The sequence below is a fragment of the Balaenoptera musculus genome, chromosome 4 (assembly GCF_009873245.2).
Source record: "Balaenoptera musculus isolate JJ_BM4_2016_0621 chromosome 4, mBalMus1.pri.v3, whole genome shotgun sequence".
NCBI classification, from domain to species: domain Eukaryota; kingdom Metazoa; phylum Chordata; class Mammalia; order Artiodactyla; family Balaenopteridae; genus Balaenoptera; species Balaenoptera musculus.
The window spans coordinates 139,592,749-139,620,443 of NC_045788.1; the positions used below are offsets into that span (position 1 = coordinate 139,592,749).

At 43.0% G+C, this 27,695-nt stretch overlaps 1 protein-coding gene across 1 annotated transcript in view; it reads right to left on the reverse strand.

Moving 5' to 3' along the window:
- Positions 1-27,695, reverse strand: part of DSCAM (DS cell adhesion molecule) — a 605,868-nt gene that overhangs the window by 97,040 nt on the left and 481,133 nt on the right. The window contains exons 17-18 of the mRNA XM_036849729.1: positions 5,121-5,361; positions 3,265-3,411 (exon numbers count right to left, since the gene is read on the reverse strand). Of these exons, the coding sequence (XP_036705624.1) occupies positions 3,265-3,411; positions 5,121-5,361 (388 nt within the window). The remainder of the gene's footprint in view (positions 1-3,264; positions 3,412-5,120; positions 5,362-27,695) is intronic.

The following is a 27,695-nucleotide window of genomic DNA, read 5'->3' on the forward strand; positions in this document are numbered from 1 at the left end:
CTAATTTATCACGAACCACGAATATGAATGCAGTCCAAACCCCTGTTCAAAACTACCCCCCCCCAAGGATTTTTAAAAACTACCTGTGCCCCAGAATCGACCACAAAAGCACCCCATTCTCTCTGCTGGGAGGGTATGTCCCTGACTCATCAATGTAGAGGAAGTAAAAAGGAAAATTATGAAAAAAGCCAAATTCAAAACAGCGTGCTTCATTTGTCGTTCTTTCAAGCTCCTTTTCTTTTTTTATGGCTTAAACACGGATTTCTATCACCTACTTTTCACGGCCCCAGTGGAGTCATTAAAAAAAAAAAAAAAAAATATATATATATATATATATATATGGGACAGTACAGTAGAAATTAGCACAACATTGTAAATCAACTATACTTCAATAAAATAAATTTTTTAAAATATATGGGAAGCAAAGAATAGTGTTCAGTTGAAATCATGAGTAAAATAATGTGAAATTAATATAGAAAATAAATTCAGAAATCATACTATTTATAGTACAAAAAGTTTTTTTAAGAAAAACTTTATATTTTAAAACAAAATAGTTTTATGTATTTATTTACACCCTTCTTCATTCTTAACGGGTCTAAGGAAGAAATCAAAATAGGGGTGGAAATCACTTTTCCCAAGCACCTCCTCAACCTGCCGGCATCGTAGCAAAAGTCTTGGTTGGCACTTAAACGTTGCTTTGATTCAGAATCTGTCGTTTTTGCCTTGAAGAAAGACAGAGGGTTGAAAAGCAGCTCCAATTCCGATGGAAATAGCGGATTTTCAAAGTGTGCCATTTTCCTAGCAATCTTAGACTAACTGCTTCTGTCAGGTCTTAAAAATTATTTGACTTTCAGATTATAAAATACTCAAATTTCACCGACCTATTGTACATTTAACCTGTCCTATCAAATATATTATCCAGTTTTATCTGGTCATATTAACAATAACAAAATGCTTTTTTATGCCTATTTTTAAAAGTATTTGGGGCAATTGCTAATCACAGCAGTAGTAAGGATCTTTTTCTCCCTTGGCCTGCACGAGTGTGTGTGTGTGTGTGTGTGTATGTGTGGTGTATCCTCAAGCTTAGCAGGTATAGTTCTTTACATGATCACTATGTGTTGTGTGTCTGTGGGAACCTCAGGGCTGCAATCTAAGAGTTTGTGCACAAGAATCCAGTAATTCCATGAAATTCCCTGCTAATGCATAAATGTCACTTCCCAGAGGTAGCAGGTCAGGAATGACTGTTCACAGCAGGTTTCTGAGGGTTTCTTTCTCATCTTTTGGAGATTAAGTGTAGAACTTCTACATTAGGCATTAAGCACATACCCTTGATCTTCATACAGTGAGTAAAAGTACCTTTAGAAACTGTATGCATTTCTAAGCATTCTTTATTTAAAGACTTTTATGTTTTTAAATATTCAAGTTTTTAAAGCTTTAAAGTGTAAAGTTGACTGAATGATATTAACCATCTCACCCATCGTAGAACTAAGGTGCTTACGGGCATTATTAGCACATACGAGTAAAACATGAAAATGTGATGAACAGTCACCACCGGATTACGGAAATGTTTCCAACAAGAACAAAAAAGGAACGATTTTAGTGCAACACTGCCTTTAGGTATGTTAGGGTGTTTAATTTCATCTTATTCGAGATGAGGATTAGACACCAGAACAAGTATATGCAATGATCTATTACTGTATTGTGTCAGTAAAGTAGATAATGTGAAATTTTTCGTTGCTCCGTATCTTACTTCTATGGGAATTTTAAAGCTCTATTTGCAGGGAGGAGGTGAAGTGAATCACCTGCTTAAGTCCGTCCCTCCGTGGGGCTGGCTGTGCCTTCCTGGGCTAGAGGTTCTGTATGCATCACATCTCCCCACTCTCACTAGGCTAGAGCATCCATCGGGGCAGATGCTGCATCCTCAGCCTCAGGCAGGAGCTTAGCACAGAGTAGCTGCTCAGGTAACACGTCTGCTTCGGGGGGGTCCACAAGGGGAATCAGAATGTCTCCCACTGCTGGCACTATGCAAAGTGCTACCTCGACATCAAGGGAATCAGATCTGGTCCTCAGCTCTGAGACACAAGTCTGGCTGCGGATGTAAACAGCTAAGCCTGGAACTCTGCTATTTACTTAGCAAATTAAGCTGCCTTTGCTAATGTGTCTTCCTTCCTTTATTCGGGCACCAATAGTGGAACCCCTGCAGCCTCTGAGGCCCAGTGTGTTCTGATTACCTAGGTGGGGAAAGTGACCGGGTTGGCAGAGCAGACCCAGGTGGTCCTGAGCAGAGGTGGGAAATGCCCTGGGGGCCTCTGTGTTTGCCCAGACTCAGGGGACCCACAGTCAGAAGAGCTGCAGGAAGCCCCAAACCAGAGCGGAGGCACCCCCGGGGGCTGGACATGGGGAGCGGGGGAGGGTGCAGGTGTGGACCACCCAAGTCCTGGGCCACAAGCAGAGAGCAGAGCCTTTCCTGTTAGGGGCTGTAGCTCAGGCTGGGTCTGTCGTGCTCCTGGCACGGGGCTCAGCCTGGCTCGATGACGTCAGGCCTCTGACAGCACAGACACAGACATGTTCTGCTCAAGACACTTGGAGCCCCAATCTCGCCACCCTGAGCTGACCCTCTCTCGTGCCAGGTCTTGCCTCCAAACTGGAGAATTTTGTCTGACAACTTGAAAAAAAAAAAAAAAAATCACAAAGAAAAAAGAAGGAAGAGAGGGAATATGAGGAGGAAAAAAGAAAAAGGAGGGGACAAAAATGGAGGGTTTGGGATGAAAGCGCTCCTCATGGGAGCAATAATACTCCTCCCAAGGTGTTCTGGTTCTGGCATTCTTCCCAAACCCCTTCTAGTTCAACTACAGGAGCTTAAGAATTTTCCCTGCAGAGTCCTATCGGGGAATAGGAAGAGGTCAGCCTTTCAGGATACACATCACGTAGAACTTTCTAGATACAGATCAAGGTTTTGGTGCTGCCTGCAGAGGCTTGACATAGATACTCATAATTAGGAAAACACATCTATTCCTAAATTCCCCAAGTGCCACCCTCTTCTATCCTTCAAATTGCTTTTTGAAGGTATATGATTTAAACAGCTGTGTACACCTGTTAAAATATCAGATATGAGATAACAGAAAGACGTGGGGAAAGGAGAAAAGTACCCATCGATAAAGAACTGCCCACCCTGTGCTGAATCCCATGGTAGGAGGAGGGGGTCTGCAAATTCCATTGCGCATCCTTTGGGGCAAACTCAAAGTTCTAGTTTAATCCTCTTACCTCCATCCATGAGGTTGGCCCAGTAAATGACTCTGAACCCCTGGAGAATTCCATTCAAGGCTTCCTTGGGAAGTGTGGACCAGGATATTGATATGCTTTCTGGTGATGTTGCTATGGCTTGGACATTTTCGGGGGGGTAACTGGGCACTGAAATTAGATAATTAGAATCTGTAATAACTGTGGGTGGTTTAATTAGCAAAGCAATATTGAATAAGCAACATTAGTTTAATACTTCAAAGTACAGGAAAAGAAAAAATTGCACTCAATCCCCCAAATTAAGGAAAAAAATGAGTACCACTTCTCTATACAAATATTATGATAACTCAGTAAAATGCAATGACTTCATATGACTTCCACTGTCGCTCTTTCCAGAATAACTGCTTCACTTTTAAGCCCCAGGCTTATGGAGTTGAGAACCTCCTGATCCTATTGCACGAGTAAAAGACCATTGCTGGTCTGGCTTATTTTCCCATTACCCTTGCAAGTTACTGTTGTAAGTTACATGTACTTTATACAGTACATCTCCTCATACTGAGTAATATCTGGCATGTAAATTGAAAGCCTCACTATTGAAAGAGCCAAAAAGCAGACACGTCATCGTATTCACTGCCCCATCCCCAGCAGGGCCCCTTTTAATGCTATACCATTCGTCAGAGGAAAGAGCGAAGATGGACTAGGATACAGGCTAGAAGGATATTTGAAGTATTTTTCACGGGGGTTTATGCAAACCTTAAATGTCGTGGCTGGGAGAGGGGGCAAAATAGTGACTGAATCGCAAACATCAGTGAAGGATGAACATCAAAGTGAAAACCCAAAGGCATGTCTAACCACGCCTGCAAAGACTATGAAGATGGAAAGAAAATCCTGGACTTCTGGTTTCTAGCTATCTAAGACTTCTCTCCCTGTGAAAACGGTCAGAAATTATAGACGCAAGTCACCATGTGTGTTCTCAAACCTATGACCCAGTGGCTAGTTTCACGAGAGGCAACTGCCGTGCAAGCTTGCTGCTGGAAAAATCTACCACCTACTCCTACAGCTAACCCTATATTTAGCCTCTGCACCTAAAAGATGGTGCTTCTGGACACTAGGGTTCTCTCTCTTTTCAAGCATTGCTGGAAAATGTGAGTTCTTAGGTGGTCAAGGTGGGAGGGTACATTAATTCCTTATGGCCACTAGGGGGCGCTCAGTCACCGTGAGATTTGCTCCAAGGAAGCTTGCTCATTCCTGTTCTCTGGTCTCAGAATGCTTGAAAATAAAAAGCAATCATTTAAAGAGAAAGAAAGAAAGAAAGAAAGAAAGAAAGAAAGGAAGGAAGGAAGGAAGGAAGGAAGGAAGGAAGGAAGGAAGGAAGGAAGGAAGGAAGGAAGGAAGGAAAAGAAGAAGGAGAAGGAAGGAAGGAAGGAAGGAAGGAAGGAGGAGGTAGAGAAAGATAGAAAGGAACAAAGAAAGAAAGAAAGAAAGAAAGAAAGGAAGAAAGAAAGAAAGGAAGGAAGGAAGGAAGGAAGGAAGGAAGAAAAAAGAAAAAGAAAAAAATCCTCCTTTACATTGATTTGTGAGAAATTCTTAGAAAATTGGATTTCTACATTCTGGCCAGACTGCTGCAGTCATAGGGAGAGCTTTGGTTTCACGCGGGAAAAGCCCACCTCTTGGGCTTGATGGAGAAGGATGCTGAAAAAGGGATGGATTTGGCTTTGCAATCAAGGTCTGTCAAGGGCACCGAACCAAGGCAGCCCACGAGTTAATCAGGGCAGCTTCCCCACCGGAACCCCCAGTCCCCACCGGCCTGGATGCCATTGTCACTGCAAAGCCCGAAGGCGGCCAGGCTCTGGGGACCCAGGGCAGCGGCTGGAACCTACCATCCTCGAGGGTGGTGGTGATGACTTCCTGAGAAGAAGGCCCCGTCCCGGCCCGGTTGCAGGCCTGCACCACCAGACCGTACTGGGTGAACTTGTTTAGGTTGCTGAGGGTGTAAATCTCACTGTCCCCCGTGGTGTCGATACTGATGATGTTGAACTGGAAGTTGCCCCCAGTGCTGTACTCGCGGTAACCTATTTGGTAGCCACGGATCATCCCATTTTGCAGATGTTTCTTGGGAGCCTAATCAGGAAAGAGAAGAATCACTAAAGAATACTGTTTGTGATTTGGTAAAAAAACAATGCTATTTTCGGATGCTTTAAACCTGTTCGAAAGCCAGTTAATCCTACTGTATACCTATGGCCAAACTACAAATTATACGCCGTGAATAATTTGGACATTGCAAAGTTACCAAGTAAAATGTGAGTAGCTAAACAATCAAACAAAAAAGAATACTCGAGGTGTGACAAGAGGAAAACCGGCATCTGCCCTCCTCTTAGGCAAATAAAAATGAAATTGAATAAGCGTGGAAATAATCATAACAGGTGTGGCAGTAGTAACAGTAATAGTAGCAGCAAACTCATACCTAGAGGCTGCTCGTGGCCAGGTGCTCTGCCTTTACCTGCGCGAATGAGCCCAACCCTCACTGCAGCCCCGGGACATAGCACCACCAAGACCTTCATTGACACAGGAGGTCCCACAGGCATGAGGGACAGGAGGGGAATCCACCACAGAGCCTGTGCTCCCAGCCCCTCCCTCATGCTGCCAGGACAGCCGACTTCTCTAAGTGGTGGGGAAGTTGTGAAAGATGGATTGCATCGGTGGTACCTCTGCCTACACCAACCATCACCTGGGGAGACGGATATTCGTGTTTTCACCCAGCAAAATCTACGGAACTCTGCCACATTGTTCCAGGCACTGGAGAACAGAAGTGATTTTTTAAAAAAAGGTCCCTGCCCTCATGGAGCTTATACTCTAATGGAATATTCCAGAACAAAGGTGTTTCCACGTCGAAAGCTGGATGTGCAGGGGAGTCCACCCCTGGCAGGAAGGCAAACCTCTTTCATTAAGACCTGAGACATTCAGGGATCATTTTATGGTGATTTAAGCCGGGCAAGGTGAGGCTAGAGTTACGAGTCAAAAACAGAACAGTTTTCGCTGACACGTTGGACTTTTTAAGAATCCAGACTTTTTTCAAGTATGTTTTAAGAACAACATCAAAGTGATGCTCTAAAGTAATAAAGGTGTGGTAGGCTTTCAGGCAATCCACAGCTATGTGCGTGTGTGTGTGTGTGTGTGTGCGTGTGTGCCTGTGTGTTTGTATTATGTCTGTGTGTGCATATGTGTGAGCAGATATGTGTATGTATGTGCATGTGTATGTGTACATGTGTATTTCAGTACAAACCGTGGATTAAGGTCTCTTGGGGCTCTGAAAAGCTTTCTGAAAATGCTTACAATCCCATTGGAGAGAGGAAATATGCACTCAGGAAACTGCAGAGAAATCTGAAGTGTTCAAGTGTGTGGTACTGGACAGTGGAGGCCAGCAGGCTTCTCGAAAGTGGCAAAATGAGCGTGGTCTGAAGCAGTCAGAAGATGCTGACCGCAGGTGGGGCTGGAGGGATGGCCAGGGCTCCGGAAGGGGGGGGAGGGCATGGGGTGGGAGAGACAGAGCAGCTGGAATGGATTGGGGGGCACTGCTGAATGCCCAGGGGTGAGGAAGGGCAGACAGAGAGGATCTGCCCAGGATGGGGGTGGGGTGAGGCTGGACCACCAGCAGGAAGAAGGCAGAAGAAGGTCGGGAGCTGACAGCGCCATGAACGAATTCAGCAGACGTTTGTGGATTGCCTACCATGCCAGCGCCCCGCGGCATGAATGTCGCCAGCTGTCTTTGGGTGTTTGTCTGAGTTATACAAGAGCAGTAAAATCACATTTCTTTTTTCAGGCGAGTTTCCTCATTTATGGTTTCCTTGGATCCCACTGCCTTTCTCAACAACTCGTCTGATTTCAGGCATTTACATGGTGCTAACAGGTGTCAAAGAAGCAGCCTGGAAACCATTACTTCTGCAGTCAAGTTGGCAGTCAGACGTTGACACAAAAGCACACCCCTTTCTTATTATAAGCAAGTGTCTATGCGCTCCTGCTTTTGCACTGGTGAACTACAACTTTTCACTCTGCTTTAAAATTGGATCCAAAGGTTTCAGATTTTGAGAATTCCATTACCTGGAATTTGTTTTACCTAAACCACTGAATTGCATTTGTATCATTTGATTAATTAGCAAAATCAATTTCCCTCGAAAAGCCACGGATAAGTCAAATATAAAACAAAGATATTTCTCCTATTTCACATAGTTTTTTAATGTTTAATACGGTCACCCAAATATAAAGGACTTTTTAAATTTAAAAAATATTCTTATTTTTCAACGGGCTCCCTGTGACGATTTAAGTCTCCCTAAGATGCCAAGTCAGGATCCCAGGACAGGAGCTATAGAGTGTGATCAGGTAGGGGGTGTAGGGAGTGGAGGCAAATGCCCACGAGAAAATGTTTACTCACAGCACCCAATTTAGCTGAATCTTCTACAAGCAGAGGGACCTGCTGGCTGACATTTCCCTTCCTGGATTTGGGGGGATTAATCATGCCCGTGATTTGGTTGCACAGATAGGTGGGTGGAGAAATCTTCCTTTTTTCACTTTCTGAGGGTGAAAACACATTCTAACTGCTTAAATAGGATAGGCAACACAGCGCTTTTTGTCCTGTTCAGTTTAAATATTTTGTACAAAAGAAACAGAACATTCTTTACATTTTTCTTAGAACTAAATTCTAGTCCTGCTAATTCTGGAGTGACACAAAGGTTATTTTTGTGTATTAGATTCTTCTGCAAAATATTTTGTAGAAAATTATTTTAGTGTTTTTCTTGTAATAATAAAAGTATACAGCCACCATTCCTATGTAATCATTATTCAAATTCTGATATATTTTTTTCTCTAAGTGAAATTGAAGTTTGTTTTTGGTTTTCACATGGTTGTCTTCATATTCTACAATTGAGTGACTGATTATTTTGATTTACTATGCTATTATGATCATACTTTCATGTTTACTTCCAGTCTTTAAAAATCATATTCCATGTTTTATTGAATCATTTTTCCAACAATTTTGTTCGGGATATTGTTTTGTAACTTATTTCCTACCACAAATGAACCTCTGTGATACAGTGCATCTGTTTTTAAGTTTGTTTATTGGACTGAAGTCCCAGAAGTGGGACTTATTGGGTATCTTATTTCAAAAAGGTTGTGTTTCAGTTGACTGTTAATGAGATAGGATTTTTTTGTTATTATTCTTTTAGATGTGAAATCCAATACGGTAATGCAAGGGACTGTGTTTATCACAAGAAACAAAGAAGAGAGCTCTCCTCCGGTTTTCTTAATATTCTGATTTTGAAGAGATATGTATGAATAGAGTGGTTGAGTTATTTGAAGGTAGCGGTGGTTTCACACATTTCTTTCCAGGGCTCTAATACAATCGCTAGTTATCATGCAGAATGAATTGTTGCACCTGAGAAAGAAGCGATGGATTTTTCTTACAAATGAAATATGTACTTTTGATTCCACAGCATGCGGGCCCCCAGAGGTTTTGAAAACCATCTAAAAAGGATTGTGTTGGGAGAGAAATGGGGAGTGACTGCTAATGGGTATGGGCTTTGTTGTGAGTGATGAAAATTTTCTAAAATTAGATTCTGGTGATGGCTGCACATCTCTGTAAACATACAAAAAAACATGGAATCATACACTTAAAACAGCAAATGTGATGGTATGTTAATTTCAGCCCAATAAAGCTGTTTTCATAAAAGTTAGTGTGCTGAAATCATCTCTCGGTTATTTCTCTTTCTAATTCAGTTACAACAGTAGCTTCCTTCACCACGACTACGGTGAACACCACCAATCAATACTCACCACCTCTACCACCACATCTTCACCATCACCATCACCACTACCTACATGCACACCACCCCCGCTTACCACCTCCACTACCTCATGCCCCCAAGACAACCATCACCGTACATCACTGCCACCACCTCCATCACCTGCATCATCACCAACATCACCACCACCTCCATCACCTGCATCATCACCATCATCACCATCAGCTCCATCACCATCATCACCACCAACATCACCACCACCTCCGTCACCATCATCACCACCTTCATCACTGCCACCACCTCCATCACCAGCATCATCACCATCATCACCACCACCTCCGTCACCATCATCACCAACTTCATCACTGCCACCACCTCCATCACCAGCATCATCACCATCATCACCACCACCACCATTACCCAAAGCCATGGCCACCTCTCCCACCTTTACCACCATCCTTATCACCTCCTCCACCAATAAATCACTGCCATGCCTCCAATACATCCACCACCATCACCACTGACATTAGCATCACCCTAAGTATCACTATTACCACCATCACCTCCGACACTAACTCAGGGCCAAAATCACTACCACTAGTTACCATTATCCATCCACCACCTCCATCACCTTCACCTATTGAACACTTGCTTTTCCCAATCAGTGTAATAGGTGAGATGTATATCTCCCCATTTATCTTCACAACAACCCCAAGAAGTCTCATTATCCTTCTTTACAGATGAAGAAACTGAAGGTCAAAGAGGTTAAAAACATCTTCCTCAAGGTAAGTGTAGAGTTGGAATTCTAACCCAGGTTTTTCCAAGAGATGTATTTAGTTTCCACCACTCACAGGGCCCCAGATAACTTTTCTCCTTTCTGCAAAGCTTGCTGATTAGGTTGGTAAAGTTACACTAAGCAAAACATTTTTAATCAAAGAAAAATCTAGCACATCACATGAAGAGAAAGGATTATGTTTTCATGCACAAAAGTAAGCAAAAATTCTAACTGTAACAGGCACAGTTTAAGTCCTACTATTCACTTGTAGGTTGAATAGTCAGATGTAAATTTAGGAATGTGTTAACATTAAAGAAATTCTTGAGGACATATTAGAAAACAGATCTCTTTTAAAAATCCGTAAGTGCAGGGATTTCGTACACTAAGTGCAGGGAATTTAAGGGCTGTGATGCAAGTTCCAACTTTTTTTGAAGTGACTCTGGGCACCTCTCTGAGTTACACGAACAACAAGCCAGCAGGGGAAGTGGGTATGGACCAGTGGAAGCACTTCAACCCGTTTGTCTGTCAGTGGGCTTCAGACCACCCTAAGATAAGTCAGTACATAACGTCCCTTACTTCAAAAGCTGCTTTGGATGATACTTTCAACATTTCTGCTTGGAGCATGTGTCTACGTGGAATCAAGGGAAACGGCTGGCTGATGTACAAAGAGAGGACATCCAGATGGGAAGGCAGTTGAGGATACTGTTCTCTGGCTGTTCAATAGCCTCAAAGAACAACTGATTAAGTGGCTCAAAAATAATTGTTTGCTTTCATGAAACTAAGAGAATGGAGTTAATGGTGGGGTAGGAAGACACGTAGAAGAAGGAATCAGGTAGGGGTCTTGAAACACATTTTGAATCTGGGTTGCAAGATACTGGAGAAGACAAATCTCCTAAGAAGCCACTTTGATCATGCCCTCCCTCTCCCCAGATCTCAACAGTTCCTGTTGTAAGATTTGAGCCCTACAGGAGTCTTTCCAGACTAATGTCTCCTGGATGTCCCTCTATCTAGGATTCTCTTTGACTGCTTGATTAAGCATGGGGGTTCCAACTCTCTTACACTTTCTCATCTCATGAGAGCCCCCGTCAGAGAATGCACGTCTTCCTTTTTTCCACTATCAACACATGACTCACTCCATGGCCAGCTCAACTTCCAACTCATTGGGGAGGCTCCTTTGACTGTCTCCATCCAAGGAGTCCTCTCCTTCCTCTGGTCTCCACTGGCACTCACCCATCCACCATCAGCTCAGCAAGAACTGGCCACTTCCATCTCCTCTATGGTCACCATTAACATATCAAATGTCTGGTTTCCAAGAACTTGACTGCAAGCACCAAGAGCACAAGGGTTCCTAAAAAAATGTTTGAAATCTGACCCACTGCCCTGTCCAAATCAAGACTTCAGCACAGTGGACATTCTCAAAAAATTTATTGTAGATAAAGAAGAGAATGGTTCTGAGCATTTATGAGGTGTAAAAAAGTGATGGGTAAGAACGACCTTAGATTTATATCTTACTGAATAAAGATCTAATGGGCAGGGTATAAAGACAGAAGAGATGCCTGGACTCCAGACCCAGGATGCAGCTGTTGATCAGAGGCCTGGGTCAGTCAGTTCAGAGGGAGCTCTCAGGCAGTGTGCCCCAGCCTGGACGTGTGGGTTCAAGTTGAGAGCTGGCTTCCGTGCTGTCACGTAGCATGGCGGCCAACCTATCAAGATGGGAGATTTAGGTAGGATTGGGAGGGGTCCATTTCATTTCCCAGACCCCATCAGGGAAGAAAATAGCTTCTGAAGAGCCAATTTATCTGGACAATGTTGTCCATTTTTGTTTCCGGATTAAAACAAGGATTCCAGAGTTTATTCACTTGTCATCCAGCCAGTGGGTCACACATGCTTACAGTAAGGATCATTGAAGACCAACCAACAGATTTATAGCAAACCTCTCCTGGCAACCAGCCCTCTTAATACATATTAGAGGAAGACGTTGGAAAGTAAGTGATTGGGGGAAAGAAAAAAAGCTAAAGTGAAGAAGGGCTCCCTTCACTCCATAGTCAAGAATTCAACAATCTGAGTGTCTTTCCATGCAGGATGATGCTGTCATTTACAGGTGGCTTTGATATGTGAGTGTTCTGGTTTTACCTTTGCTCAAAGCCCTTTGAATTGCACTACTATTCTAAGAGAAGGCCTTAGCTATCCACTGTTGTGTTTTTCTTGTGAGGATTCATTGTTTTTCCATGTTGAAGTTTCCTCTTCCTTTCCTTCACCTCTGCATCCAGGAATGATCCAGATTTCTTTTCATTTGTCCCATTTGTCTGCTGTCTGTGGCCCTCTCTTTCTCCCCTTCCAGCCCTGACTTTGTTTTTTCTCCTGTGGTTTCCCTAAACAGCTTTCTTCCACATCCATCCAGGAGCCCTTTCTCCAGCCTCCAAATCCCCCCTCAACCCTCACTTCCTTTAAGAAACCATCTCTTTTGATCTCCATGACAACAGGAGCCCCGTGTCAATTTCCTTGTGTGGTTTGCAAGTGCCTGCATTCTACGTGTCCGCCCGAATCAGCCTGTGAGCCGCCCGTGGCAGGTTCTCCGCTCTTTCCAGGAAGGGTAGAAACAGGGACGAGCAAATGCTCAGGGCACCAGTGTGGCTGTGAGTGATTAGAGCAGGCAACTCATCTTCAGAAAACCGCCAGCCAGGTCCTGTTTCTGGCACGCTCCCCTCCCCCTCCCCCTCCCCACTGCCGGCGGGTGGACTTTCCTCAATGTCAGGGTCCATCTGCTGACCTGGAGAGCCCAAGGCGTCCGCTGCAGAATCCCGCATTCCAGGAACACTGCGTCACTCCGACGTGTTGAGTAATTCAGTTGCAAAATGATTTGAAATGTTTCCTTTTAGGTTCCTCCAAATTCACTTAAAATGTAGTCTGTCCTCATTCCCCTTTTATTACAGGGGTGGGGGGCTGTCTTTTTCATCTCTGTGCGCTTCCTCCAGCCCCTTTCCCTGCTCCCCAATGTAAACAGCATGAACTCCATAACTTGTTCAGCGAATGGATGCATTAACTGTAATAGCCAGGAGCTGGAGCCTCTTCTATACAAGGCATTGTGTGTAGGGAAGACGTACAGTGAATCCGTGATTAAAGTGCAAAGTGATGATGGCGGTGCTGAAGATTTGCACAAGGGGCTGTGGAAGGGAAAAGGAAGAGGTGCCTTTTCCAAATGGGTGCAGGAGGATTCCTGGAGAAGCGGGGCCATGTTATAGGAAAGTAATCAGTGGACCCGGCTGCAGGTGGTGAGGGAATAAGAGATGGCCCAGGAATGGAGAGCAGCTCCAGCGACCCTTCAGGGAGGTATATGGGGTGACTGGGGCGGTGGTGGCGTGAGTGCAGGAAACCTAGGGAAATGCTGGGGCCCCACCCAGACCTGCTGACTCAGAAACACACGCTGGCTACAGGGAGGGCGTGCTGGTCTGTGTTTTAACAAGCCCTCCCTGGGATGCCGAGCAAGCTCAAGTCTGAGAACCACTGCGGTTGTCACTCAAAGTCAGTAAAAGGTTTAGGATTGGCCTCACTTGGGATGGACTTTAGTTAAAAAGCAATGGCTGCACATTCCCCAATTTTTCAGGTCACCAATAACCCATTTTTCCTGGTCTCTGAAGAACAGAAGGGATTGAACGCAAATAGGACGGTAAGCCCTCTGTGGTCCGGGAGTCACACAGCAACAAAGGGACCTCTTCACAGGGGGGCCGGGGTGGAGGGGAAACAGCTGCCTTGCTGGACAGAGCCCTGCTGGGGCTCCCCAGTCCCCGTGGACGGACAGCGCAGCCTCTCTGGATGAATGGACCGCGGGTTCTCAGGGAGAGACGGCAGACAGAGGAGGAGTCTTACATGGTTGCCTCAAAGCACATTTTCCTGCCTGTCTCTCTCCTTGGGTTGGCCCTCCATGGCCACTCTGCCATCCACGGGGGCTCTAAGTTCATTCTCTGCATTGTAGGTCTTCTACAAGGGATGCGTGTGGCCATGTGGCTCTGCCCTCAATGTTATTGTTCGTCGAGGGACAGGTAAAGAGCCAAGGGGCCACGTGGTGTGAAATAAAAAGTGGACATGTGATCTGACAATGAGACACGCTTAAGTTACGATGAATGACAAAGTGTTTGAAGTGTGTACTATCTGGAGAGGCCAAGAACTTGGAACTGGAGCTGGATGGTTACCATAGTCTAGGCAGACTTGGCAGCCGAGGAGGAGATGGCGACCAAGGGTGTGCGTTGGCTTGGAACACAAACGCAGAATTCTAGAAACATTTTGGAGAATATTGTGGGATGAACTTAAGGCTAACTACTCTACAACAGGGTGCCATTTTTTCAATTTCTAAACTGTAGGGTAGCTCCCATTTCATTCACTCATTCACTCATTCATTCATTCATCCCACCAACAAACATTTGTTGAGTAGCTACTCTTGCTAAACCCCTCCTTTTTTGAATTTTGCTGTCCTTTGCAAATCCCATTCTCTGGTAGCCACATAGAGCATTTCTCACCAGCCATAAAGGTTTACCCAGTGGTTTCTGCTGATGCCCTAACAAAGGAATTCACAGAACATATGCAGACCAGGATTGGGTTTACCTATCAGCTCTGAGGTCTCTAGGGACATCCCCCACCTAACATCAGGGCCTCTAGATGCTGTGCATCCTTCTTAAGGTTCTACGTCCAACTCAGGTAGCTGGTAAGGAGGGCACAGTGGCTTCCGAAGCTCAGAGAAGCTAGAGAAGACTTCTGAGAAAGAGACTTTGCCAGAAGGGTGATGGCTCAGTGTGCCAGAGCTTGGGAGTGGAATCAGTCAGAGACAAGTTGCAAGGAGAGGGAGGTGCCCTGGGCTCAGACCAGGGGAAGAGCAGGGAGAGGGTGAGGAGGGGGGCTGTGGAAGTTTCCATGGGCCAACGAGGGGTGTAGCCAAGGCCCAGCCAGGAAAGAATCCACCTAGAGACTCTGAGGTTCTGGGAGACTGGTCCAGTACCTCTGAGCCTAAAGGTAACGGGAATTTAGGGAAAACAGGGTTTTGGTTTTGATGCCAAGAGGCAGTGTGTACTAGTCTGTGAGTATGAAGGCTGGGGTCCCAGCTATTTAGTGGCAGCTGAGTGATCCCAAAGGACTTGGCTCCCCCCATGCAGACAGGGGTATCCAGCCTAGAGGAACTCCCCTGCAGGGAAGGGGTGCCCCCATGGATGGCAGAGTGGCCATGGAGGGCCAGATGGACCCATCAATAGGCCACAGAGATTTAGGGGGCCACATCTGACCCAGATCTCCTAAGCTAGTGCAAAAGGCAGGGAAGAGTCCCATAGTGCTTTAAATCTCTGCCCAGAGGACAGATGAACAGGCAGCTATTGTGACGAGTTTCAATTGTATGTGGCTGCTTCTTTTGGTATCATCTTGGTTTATTAAACATGGTTGACAAACTGTGGTCCTGGGGCCAGGTCCTTTAGCCACTTGTTTTTATATGGCTCTTAGCGAAGAATGTACATATTTTTACATATTTTTAAATGACTGCAAAAAATCAAGAGGAAGAATAGTGTGTGACATGTGAAAATTATACGAGTTTCAAATGTCAGTGGGGCTGAGTCAGGTTTTGCTGGAGCCCAGCTGCACCCACCCAGCTGCGTATCTGCCGTGTCTGCTTCTGAGCTACAGTGGCAGAGTTGAGGGGCTGTGACAGAGACCTCATGGCCCACAAAGTCTAGAATATTTGCTCTCTGGCCCTTGACAGGAACAGGTTGCAGACCCCTGTAGGACACAGTTGCGGACAGAAGCCGCCTGCAGGGTGAGATCCACTCTGTGGGCTGGAGGTTGAAGGCAGGGAGGGATGTGGGGAGATGATCAACGGTGGAAGGAGAAGCACCTCCGAGAGAGGGGTGGGGGTTGGAGAAAGGCCAGGGTTTGGGCCAAACGAGAGTCAGTGACCCTCCCTTCTGGGATGTCAAAGTTCTAGCGTGTGTTCTATCAGAAGACAAAGAATGCCTGCATCCGCAGTGGACCTTTGGTCCTGGATATGGTGCCTGCCATCTACACCTCAGTGACGGTCCTAAGCATAAGCATAGGATGGCATTGCTCCTGCAGAGCTGAGTCTCTTGTCTGTACTTGGGTAATGAAAGGCTTTGGCCTCAATTAAAGGCATCAACACTCATGAATGGGTAATGGAGGAAAAGAACATTGAAAAGCATCTAATAGGCTACTCTGCCCTGTCAGGAACATGCTAGAAGCATTTGGACAAGGGGCCCCCCCCAGGGAAGGCTCTGGTCTGAAACGGGAGGATGGGCCTGACACATTCCCAGGAGCAAGGAGAGCCAGTGATTCTGTCCAGACCCCCGGGAGTGACACCACACTTTCCCTGCGTCGTATTTTCCTTCTTTGCAAATTCTCACTTCTAGGAGTCACTAAGAACATGCCTCCTGAATTCTTCTGTTATTTATATAAAGACAGGGCTTATTCCCACTTTAGATTGTGACAGGGAGGGAAAATGAGAATGAAAATATACTTTTAAAAAGTAGCATTATTCTATTTCTTGTATTTCTGTGATTCCTCAAAGCACAAAAAACATTTATGTTTGGACTCAACATTTTCAAAAGAATGTACCAATGGAAGGACTCCATCACAGGAATTGAAAGGATGTAAAATCAGTTTTCAAAAATTTTAATACAAAGAGGAGACTGACCTAAAAAAACTGTGGAAGGTTACCTAGAAATAGAGTTAGTTGGTTACATCTTAGTGCATTAAATTAAATATATTTGTATTAGTGAAATGAATCCGAAAGCATATGCTGTATTTTTCTGTCCTACCCCATGTAACCATGAAAATGGAATGTGGAAATTAGATGCCCAAAGTCTCCCAAGGCAGTTGACTCCTGCTTTCCTGGCTGGAGTTCTTCCTGCAACAGACCCAGAAGAACTTGGTCCAGCCTATTTTAAATGATAAAAGTAACATCGTATTTCTTCCCTTATCTTAGGAGACATGTCCATATTGGACAGATGTTTTCCTTTTATTCTTTGATTTTTCATTCTAACACCTGTGCCCCATTTACTAATTTATCTACCCTATTTGATTTCTCTGATAAGATGGGAAATGTCACCACAAGATGGCTTAATGATGGCTTTCTAAGAAAATTAAGCACATTAGCAAATCAATGAAGGTAGAACATACCCTCACACCATACACAAAAATACTCAAAATGGCTTTAAGACTTAAACATAAGACAGGACACCATAACACTCCTAGAAGAGAACATAGGCAAAATATTCTCTGACATAAATCATAGCAATGTTTTCTTAGGTCAGTCTGCCAAGGCAATAGAAATCAAAGCAAAAATAAACAAATGGGACTTAATCAAACTTACAAGCTTTTGCATAGCAAAGGAAACAAAAAGACAACCTACAAGATGGGAGAAAATATTTGCAAACAATGTGACCAACAAGGGCTTAATTTTCAAAATATACAAGCAGCTCATACAACTCAACAACACCAAAAACCAAACAACCTAATCGAAAAATGGGCAGAAGAACTAAATAGACATTTCTCTAAAGAAGACATACAGATGGCCAACAGGCACATGAAAAGATGCTCAACGCTGCTAATTATTAGAGAAATGCAAATCAAAACTACAGTGAGATAGCACCTCACACTGGTCAGAATGGCCATCATTAAAATGTCTACAAATAACAGATTCTGGAGAGGGAGAAAAGGGAACCCTCCTACACTGTTGGTAGAAATGTAAGTGGGTGCAGCCACTGTGCAAAACAGCATGGAGGTTCCTCAGAAATCTAAAAATAGAGCTACCATATGATCCAGCAATCCCACTCCTGGGCATATATCTGGACAAAACTATAGTTCAAAAAGATACATACAGCCTTATGTTCATAGCAGCACTATTCACAATAGCCAAGACATGGAAGCAACCTAAATGTCCATCAACAGATGAATAGATAAAGCAGATGTGGTACATTTATACAATGGAATATTACTCAGCCATAAAAAAGAACAGATTAATGCCATTTGCAGCAACTTGGACGGAACTAGAGATTACCATACTAAGTGAAGTAAGTCAGACAAAGACAAATATCATATGATATCACTTATATGTGGAATCTAAAATATGACACAAATGAATTTATCTGTGAAACAGAAACAGACTCACAGACATAGAGAATGGACTTGTGGTTGCCAAGGGGGAGGGGGGTGGGAGAAGGAAGGACTGGGAGTTGGGATTAGCAGATTCAAACGATTATATATAGAATGAATAAACAACAAGTTCCTACTGCATAGCATAAGGAACTATATCCAATATCCTGTGACAAATCATAATGGAAAAGAATATATAAAAAAAGCATATATATATATGTATAACTGAATCACCCTGCTGTACAGTGGAAATTAAGACAATGTAAATCAACTATACTTCAGTAAAAAATGAATAAAGAAAATTAAGCACATTAAATAGTGTATATTCATTTATTCACTCACTCAATGGGTGCCATTCAATTCACTTATAATACTGAAGGCCATATTCACTTTAGTTTGGTCTTCTCATTTGTTCTTTGTGAAAAGTAGGGTTAGTATTTTATGAGAACCAGTAAAACTACATATGAGCCAGTATTTTGAATACTTTTATTAAAATTACTACCTATCCATCTATCATTTAGATTATTTAAAATAAAAATTTTATTGATTAATTTTTTGGCTGGGCAGATTTCATGATAGTTACATTTACTGGGAGGTATTTGTTATCAGAAAGGACTGTGCTGTCCAGAGCCATCAGAGGGGCCAGCATCCAGGGTAGAGAGAAAAATCGGGGCTGTTATTCACTGAACCAAACTCATATCCTAAAATGCTCTCCCAGTCTCCATCCTCCGTGGCTGTCAAGACAGTGCTGGGAGATGAGTACACACAAGGCTATGCTGTTACAATGGCTGCTGTTTGTCTATGACTTCATGAAAAGGACACTCAGATCGGACCTAGTGGAAGGATTCGAGCTTCAGCAATGACAAACCAAGTTACTTGCTCAAGATCATTTTTATTCAATGTAGAGGGGAGAGTAATATCTAATTATGTTGAAGTCTAATCCAGCACTTTCCATACTGTATCAGAGTATCCTTATTATATGTAATTTACTTGCTGCAGATGCATTTAAATTATGCTAATCCTACTTTATGCATAATGTAATGAAATACTGACAAGTTATACTTTTTCATATACTCTTTATTTTCACTGCAAGTGTTATATATTCATAAATGTATGACACTAAGTTTTCATGGCTAAATGATGCATAGTGTAATTGTCAACAGACAATTAAATAAATTTTAATATTATCCTGACCATAAGCAATTTTTACCTTAATGTCCCAACTTTAGAAGCCATTCCACTTGTTAAATGCGATGTTGATGTACTAAATAAAGACCTATGGCTGGTCACCAGTAAATGTCCAAAATGCTCTTTTCGTTCCAACTTCATGATTCCTACTCACTATTCTTGTTTGCATTTCTGATAATACGTTCCATCAGTCAAGGCAAAAATACCATCCTTACCTCCTAACTTATTGTAACCTAACAGTTTATAACTTGTTTATTTATTTATTTATTTTAACATCTTTATTGAAGTATAATTGCTTTACAATGTTGTGTTAGTTTCTGCTGTATAACAAAGTGAATCAGCTATACGTATACATACATCCCCATATCCCCTCCCTCTTGCATCTCCCTCCCACCCTCCCTATTCCACCTCTCTAGGTGGTCACAAAGCACCTAGCTGATCTCCCTGTGCTATGCGGCTGCTTCCCACTAGCTACTTTACATTTGGTAGTGTATATGTCAATGCCACTCTCTCACTTTGTCCCAGCTTACCCTGCCCCCTCCCCCATCCTCAAGGCTATTCTCTACGTCTGTGTCTTTATTCCTGTCCTGCCTCTAGGTTCTTCAGAACCATTTTTTCTTTTTAGATTCCATATATATGTGTTAGCATACGGTATTTGTTTTTCTCTTTCTGACTTACTTCACTCTGTATGACAGACTCTAGGTCCATCCACCTCACTACAAATAACTCAATTTCGTTTCTTTTTATGGCTGAGTAATGTTCCATTGTATATATGTGCCACATCGTCTTTACCCATTCATCTGTCAGTGGACACTTAGGTTGCTTCCATGCCCTGGCTATTGTAAATAATGCTGCAATGAACATTGTGGTACATGACTCTTTTTGATTTATGGTTTTCGCAGGGTATATGCCCAGTAGTGGGATTGCTGTGTTGTATGGTAGTTTTATTTTTAATTTTTAAGGAACCTCCATATGGTTCTCCATAGTGGCTGTATCAATTTACATTCCCACCAACAGTGCAAGAGGGTTCCCTTTTCTCCACACCCTCTCCAGCATTTGTTGTTTGTAGATTTTTTGATGATGGCCATTCTGACCTGTGTGAGCGGATATCTCACTGTAGTTTTGATTTGCATTTCTCTAACGATTATTGCTGTTGAGCATCCTTTCATGTGTTTGTTGGCAATCTGTATATCTTCTTTGGAGAAATGTCTATGTAGGTCTTCTGCCCATTTTTGGATTGGGTTGTTTGTTTTTTTGATATTGAGCTGCATGAGCTGCTTGTATATTTTGGGGATTAATCCTTTGTCAGTTGCTTTGTTTGCAAATATTTTCTTTCATTCTGAGGGTTGTCTTTTCGTCTTGTTTATGTTTTCCTTTGCTGTGCAAAAGCTTTTAAGTTTCATTAGGTCCCATTTGTTTATTTTTGTTTTTATTTCCATTTCTCTAGGAGGTGGGTCAAAAAGGATCTTGCTGTGATTTATGTCATAGAGTGTTCTGCCTATGTTTTCCTCTAAGAGTTTTATAGTGTCTGGCCTTACATTCAGGACTTTAATCCATTTTGAGTTTATTTTTGTAAATGGTGTTAGGGAGTGTTCTAATTTCATTCTTTTACATGTAGCTGTCCAGTTTTCCCAGCACCACTTACTAAAGAGGCCGCCTTTTCTCCTTTGTATATTCTTGTCTCCTTTATCAAAGATAAGGTGACCATATGTGCGTGGGTTTATCTCTGGGCTTTCTATCCTGTTCCATTGATCTATATTTCTGTTTTTGTGCGAGTACCATACTGTCTTGATTACTGTAGCTTTGTAGTGTAGTCTGAAGTCAGGGAGCCTGATTCCTCCAGCTCTGTTTTTCTTTCTCAAGATTGCTTTGGCTATTCGGGGTCTTTTGTGTTTCCATACAAATTGTGAAATTTTTTGTTCTAGTTCTGCGGAAAATGCCATTAGTAGTTTGAGAGTGATTGCATTGAATCTGTAGATTGCTTTGGGTAGTAGAGTCATTTTCACAATGTTGATTCTTCCAATCCAAGAACATGGTATATCTCTCCATCTGTTTGTATCATCTTTAATTTCTTTCATCAGTGTCTTATAGTTTTCTGCATACAGGTCTTTTGTCTCCCTAGGTAGGTTTATTCCTAGGTATTTTATTCTTTTTGTTGCAGTGGTAAATGGGAGTGTTTCCTTAATTTCTCTTTCAGATTTTTCATCATTAGTGTATAGGAATGCAACAGATTTCTGTGCATTAATTTTGAATCCTGCTGCTTTACCAAATTCACTGATTAGCTCTAGTAGTTTTCTGGTAGCATCTTTAGGATTCTCTATGTGTAGTATCATGTCATCTGCAAACAGTGACAGTTTTACTTCTTCTTTTCCGATTTGGATTCCTTTTATTTCTTTTTCTTCTCTGATTGCTGTGGCTAAAACTTCCAAAACTATGTTGAATAATAGTGGTGAGAGTGGGCAACCTTGTCTTGTTCCTGATCTTAGAGGAAATGGTTTCAGTTTTTCACCATTGAGAATGATGTTGGTGGTGGGTTTCTCATATATGGTCTTTATTATGTTGAAGTAAGTCCCCCTATGCCTACTTTCTGGAGAGTTTTTATCATAAATGGGTGTTGAATCTTGTTGGAAGCTTTTTTTGCATCTATTGAGATGATCATATGGTTTTTCTCCTTCAATTTGTTAATATGGTGTATCACATTGGTTTGCATATATTGAAGAATCCTTGCATTCCTGGGATAAACCCCACTTGATCATGGTATATGATCCTTTTAATGTGCTGCTGGATTCTGTTTGCTAGTATTTTGTTCAGGATTTTTGCATCTATGTTCATTAGTGATATTGGCCTGTAGTTTTCTTTCTTTGTGACATCTTTGTGTGGTTTTGCTATCAGGGTGATGGTGGCCTCGTAGAATGAGTTTGAGTGTTCCTCCCTCTGCTATATTTTGGAAGAGTTTGAGAAGGACAGGTGTTAGCTCTTCTCTAAATGTCTGATAGAATTCACCTGTGAATCCATCTGGTCCTGGGCTTTTGTTTGTTGGAAGATTTCTAATCACAGTTTCAATTTCAGTGCTTGTGATTGGTCTGTTTATATTTTCTATTTCTTCCTGGTTCAGTCTCAGAAGGTTGTTCTTTTCTAAGAATTTGTCCATTTCTTCCAGGTTGTCCATTTTATTGGCCTATAGCTGCTTGCAGTTCATAACTTGTTTATAGCCTAAGTGTTCTAAAACAGAACAGGGAAAGTGTCTGTCCTCAGGTATCTTGTATTATGCCAGATTCATCAAGGCTCCATGTGAAGCTTTCAGGAGAAACCATCTGAAAGGACTGCAGGCTGATGAATGGAGTTGGCCTTGCTCTGAGTCCTTAGTTGAAGTTCAATTTATGTCTTGTCAGGGTGAATTAGCTGAGAGGTCAAGCCTTTTCCCTGGGATGGAACGGAGACAACCTTTCTAGGCTGAGTCTCAGCCAACTTGTCTTCCCAGAACGCCCAGGTGTGAGCCTGCATCCCACACTCTTGGTGGCTCAGCAGCCTTTGGAAAGCTGGCCAGCGTCTTCTTGCTGCCCTTTGAGGCTGGGAACTAAGAGGACTGCCTGCTTAGGTTGGGAGGCCAGCCAGGACCTTTAGGGCAGGCAGATTGGCAGCTCTGCTCTGGGACAGAGAACTGGGGTCCTAGGAAAAGGCCAATCACATGGCTAAACCAAAAGGGCGAATCTGATGGAGAGGTGCGGAGAGAGGCAGAACATATTCCAAAGAAGCAAATAAGCAATGAACGGTTTTACGAAAGGGATCTGTATATTTTATACATGTGCAAAAAAGTAAGATGCTAATATAGTCATGTAGGGCTTTTTAAGGTGTCCAGAGGTTTCCAAAGGAAAGGTACCCCCTCATTATATGCATATTTTAACATGAAGGTGAACAATGAGTGGTTCATGTATTTATTTAACAAATATTGACTGCGCTTCTACTGAGAATATAACAAACAAACAAAATATGCCCTCTACCCTCATAGAGCTTACAGTCTAGTCAACTGTAAGAAGTTAAGAGAGAATAATCCTACTCCCTGTGGATGACCAAGAAGTTTTGAAATCAGTTTGGATTTTTCTTCTCTCATTGTAGGGGAAAGAGGTAAGACTTGTTAATATGAGAAGGGCTGACAGTTCCTTATCTATTTGTCAGGCATACTGGTCATCAGGATTCTTAATAAAACTGCAGAAAATCTAACTCTAGAACCAATTGATTAGTTCATAAAAGAAATGTAAATTTTGTAATTTTTTCATAGCCTAAGGATTAAAGCAAGAGTTTAAAAATTAAGTAAAATTAATTTCAAAGCAACCCTTTTGAATTTCAACTGACTTAGGAAAGAAAAATGTCGACTTACTACTCCAGTTATGCTAAGGTTAAGTTTACAATTTGCAAAGAAAGTGGTAGCAGGTAAAATGTACAGGTTACCTATTTTCTTTAACCTTAGTGGGGTTGGGTAACATTTATAACATGAGGCTGGAAGGAGTAGGAAGAGGAAATAATAGTTGTTGAACCTTTCCATGTACAAGTGCAGTATCGTCATTCAACGTACTTTAGCTCATCAATTGCTTCGAAGCCCGGCAGGCAGAGTCAGATTGCCAAGGTAGGTAGGGGTCCTTTGACAGTCACGAGCCCTCAGATCTTGGGCAAACCCCTGCAACCTGAGGAGGTTGTACAGAACTGGGTATACCCAGCACACAGATCCAACAGTATAATGCATGTAAGAATTGAGCAGAGTGCCTGGCAGAGAGCAAATGCTCAGGAAGACAGGTTTCCCAGGAATCCCAGCCAGGAAATACCAGTGCTAGAAGGCGCTCCTTTCCAGTGGGGTATTCCTTTCCCTGGAGGAAGAGGGATTTGGATGTAGAAGTCAAGTGGCGTCTGCAGTTTATTGAATCATTGCTATGAAGATCACTGGCAATAAGGCAGTTTTTTTTTTAAATGACAAACTAAGCCATTTTCCCATTGTAAGAGCTCTTCTCTGAAACATATACTAGATTGTCATGATGCCTCAATTACTTGGAATTATTGGGGATTGTGGAGGTGTGGTGCTCTAGTTAAAAGTATCCTTCAGATTTCTAAAATTTAATTAAATTCCCAAATACCCAGTGTTCATATTTTATGGAAATCACGTGTCTTCTGCAATGTTATTCATTCTAAATAAAATCTCAGTCAGAGAGGATGATACTGAAGGGCAGGAAAGTGGCAAAATCATTCTCAGGATTTTTATCCGGAGTCAGTTTGTTTTCAGCAATGCAATATTTAAGCAGTGGAAAATTTCATATTTTCAGTATAGCCTATGGCTCTAAAAAGATTTCTCATTCAAAACAAAACAAAACAAAACATTTACGTCAATAGGAAAAAAAGTCTCTGCCTTAAATTGCATTCTCTGGGTAAATGTTTTGCGATATCTATAGTCATTAAATATTCCAAACTCTGAAAGTTTTATTTAATGAGCATATGTAAATAGCCTTCAAACTGTCCTCAATTTGCATAAAATGGGATCAGTTGATTCTGAGACTGACCAGAAGGTGACAGGGACTGTCAAAAGAGACTCGTTCTGTCAGTGTTTTTATACTTAGGAGACAGACTAAAATCCGAATTTTCTGAAAAACCAAGGAATTCTCATTTAGTTTTACAATTTTCAGGTACTTGATCAATACGTGGTTATCAGTAATCTGTAGCCTTCAATATGCTTTCTGATTTTGAATAACCCCAGCAGAAACATGCAGTAAACTGTATTTACTTATGCAAAAGGCTAATGCAAACTTTTTGTTTTTCAAGGGGTGTGGAGCACGAGCTAGGAAGTGAACCTTTATTATCATTTGCCTAATATTTATTTTACTTAGAACTCTTTACCTCTTGAGTTCTTGCTAAGGCACTGCTTAGCAACTTTAAGTAACTCAAAATATGTAAAGTTATGGAAAAGCCCTTTCTGAGCCTTCATCTTCCATAATATAGACAAGTTAATATGGTCCCGGTTCTTGGGCATCTTCCTGTGGGCTTACATTTAAGTGATGCTCGGATGCCCATTTCCTCTAAAATGTATCACACTTTTACTGGATCATTACTACCATTTATTTTGCAATCAATTAGAGTAGAAACCCACGTGCAGAATGGCTGGTCTATCTGGGACACTGAATGTGGGTACAGTGGTCCACCACTGTATGCGCCGGTGTATTGTACCGTAGCATGAGTTAGACTCTCGCCATCCTACAGCCTGGTTTTGGGAGATCCTAAAAGCTAGGGGGCCTTCTCCACGGCAGTTTCTCAAAGACATGTGCTTTGGAGGCTAGCGTGACATAAGCACTTGTTATTCACATATGCACTCATTCATTCATTCATTCATGCAGACCTGCCAGCCACCAGGATCAAGGATAAATAAGACACTCCCTGCCTCCAAGGAGCTCACAAAACAGCAGAGGAGATGCGACAAAATGGACCGTAGAAAGCGTGTGACGGGGATCTCACGGAGCTGTCTCCCAGAATCATGGGTAACACAAAGGGTCGAACAATTAACTCCACTTTGGAGATTTACACATCTTCACAGAGGGAGTCAGGCAGGACCAGAGCACTGAGTAAGCAGGACGGGACAGGTGGGGGCTGGAGGGGGGATGCTACAAACACTGAGAGCAGCAATGACAGCTGAGGAGAGAAGAGGACAGCACGGTCCCCGAGAACTGCAGGAGGAGAAGGTGGTAAACCTGAGACAGGATGCCGCAGCCCGATGCTGGTGGCTGGGCTGGCCTCTGGGGTTTGGTCTACAGCCAGTAAGGCATGTGGAACCTCTGGCGGACTTGAAAATTTAAACATTTGGAACTTCTCTTTGGTGAAAGAAATAACCAAGTTAAGCAGGAAAAGTTGTTAATTTCGTTCAATAGAAGGTGTATGTTACAAGCAAGTACAGGGATAATTAAACAAATTTAACTTCTGTCTCTGATGTTATGAAATGTCCGCCAAGCTGCCCCTGACCTTTAAGAGGTTTACTGTCTAAAATGGCTATATTCCCACCCAAAGCCCGGAACTGTTCTTCCCTCTATCTCATGTCTCTTCATTGAGCACATCTTTTACTTCTGATGAGTTTTCTTGTGACCCTCAATGAGTTTCTGCCTCAGTCCCCCCAATATTTCCATCCCGGCTGACAGATGTGTGGCCCCCTCCTTGGGCTAACACAATTTCTTCCTCTTTCTTTACTTCTTTCTCCTCCTTTCCTATTAGCCTCTTTACACAAAATGTAAATCTCGGACTTTAACGCCATAAAATAAAGGCATATTTTATGTAACATATCATACTTTGGATTACCTAGACCCGCATACAGTTTGGCTGAATCAGTGACACACTTTCATGACGCGATCAGGCCAGTGTGAAATGACAGCCAATCAACGGGCAGCCCCTACTCCGCCCAGTGGTGCCCACATCCTTTTCTGCAGCCTGCTACCCTGTGAGAACTCAGGGTTCCATGAATAGGACAGCAAAACCAGTTCACAGTCTAATGGAGGTGAGGCCTCCTTTCAATAGCCCACGACTTGTTCATCCTTTTGACATTCAGAAGAAATTTAACTGCAACCTACTGACGTTTCCTGCTGCTTTTCTATGGAGACAGAAAGGATGCAATGGCTTTTAAAGCCTCTGAAGTTTCTATTTTTAGTTATAAGAGCTCTGGGGACAGACACCTCTCTCCTGCAGGACACAGAAAGCTCTAGGGGCCCACCGTCATAGCTTTTCAGTGGCAAAAGGCAAGAGAATGCGGAGGGCTGGTGGAGGAAACTTCCCAGCCTTTAACACAAGACAGAGTGAGTCAGCATTCCGTTTGCGCAGTGGCTGGGCTGCGTGTGGGGCTGTGGCTTGCTGAGTGCCTTTTATCGCGCAATGTGTGATGCTCACAGCGGCGGACGTGCTCACAGACGAATGGCCCCTCCCCACCTGGCTCGGCCGGCCCTGTCTGAGCAGCTGAACAGTCGCGGTGTGCTGCCCGCTGGAATCACAGCTCAGTGGCCGGGCTGTAAAAAGCCAGCACAAAGGGGCTTGCTGCCCTACTGTGTGTTAAAACCCAAGGTGATGTCCACCCCAACGTTGAAAATCCTTTTTTTTGTTGTTGTTGTTGTTGTTATAGAGGCTGGTCATTTTATGAAAGAGCTGACGCTAGAAGGAAAAAACCCAACAAGTGGTGCAATGAATGAGGTTTATAATGGGACAGAGAGGTGGGCAGTTTGAAGACCTCACTGTGGCTCTTACCTTCCTCTCTGAGTGAGAACACAGACAAAATGGCGAGGAAGGAGGTAAGAAGAGAACATGTGCGATGAGAGAAACCCAGAAGTGGAAAAGTGCGTGCAACGTTGCAGACGTTCTGACCCAGTAACAGCATTCTAGATAAAACGGAATTTGGGCTAAGGCAGTTGGCTCCAAGACCACATGAAGGGGGTGACTAATTCTCTAGCAGTTTCACCCACCACGTCAGTGACTTCAAGATCCCTGGGGCAGCACTGCCTAGTGTGCTGGTTTGTGATGAGCTCGGGCCAGAATATCAATCAACG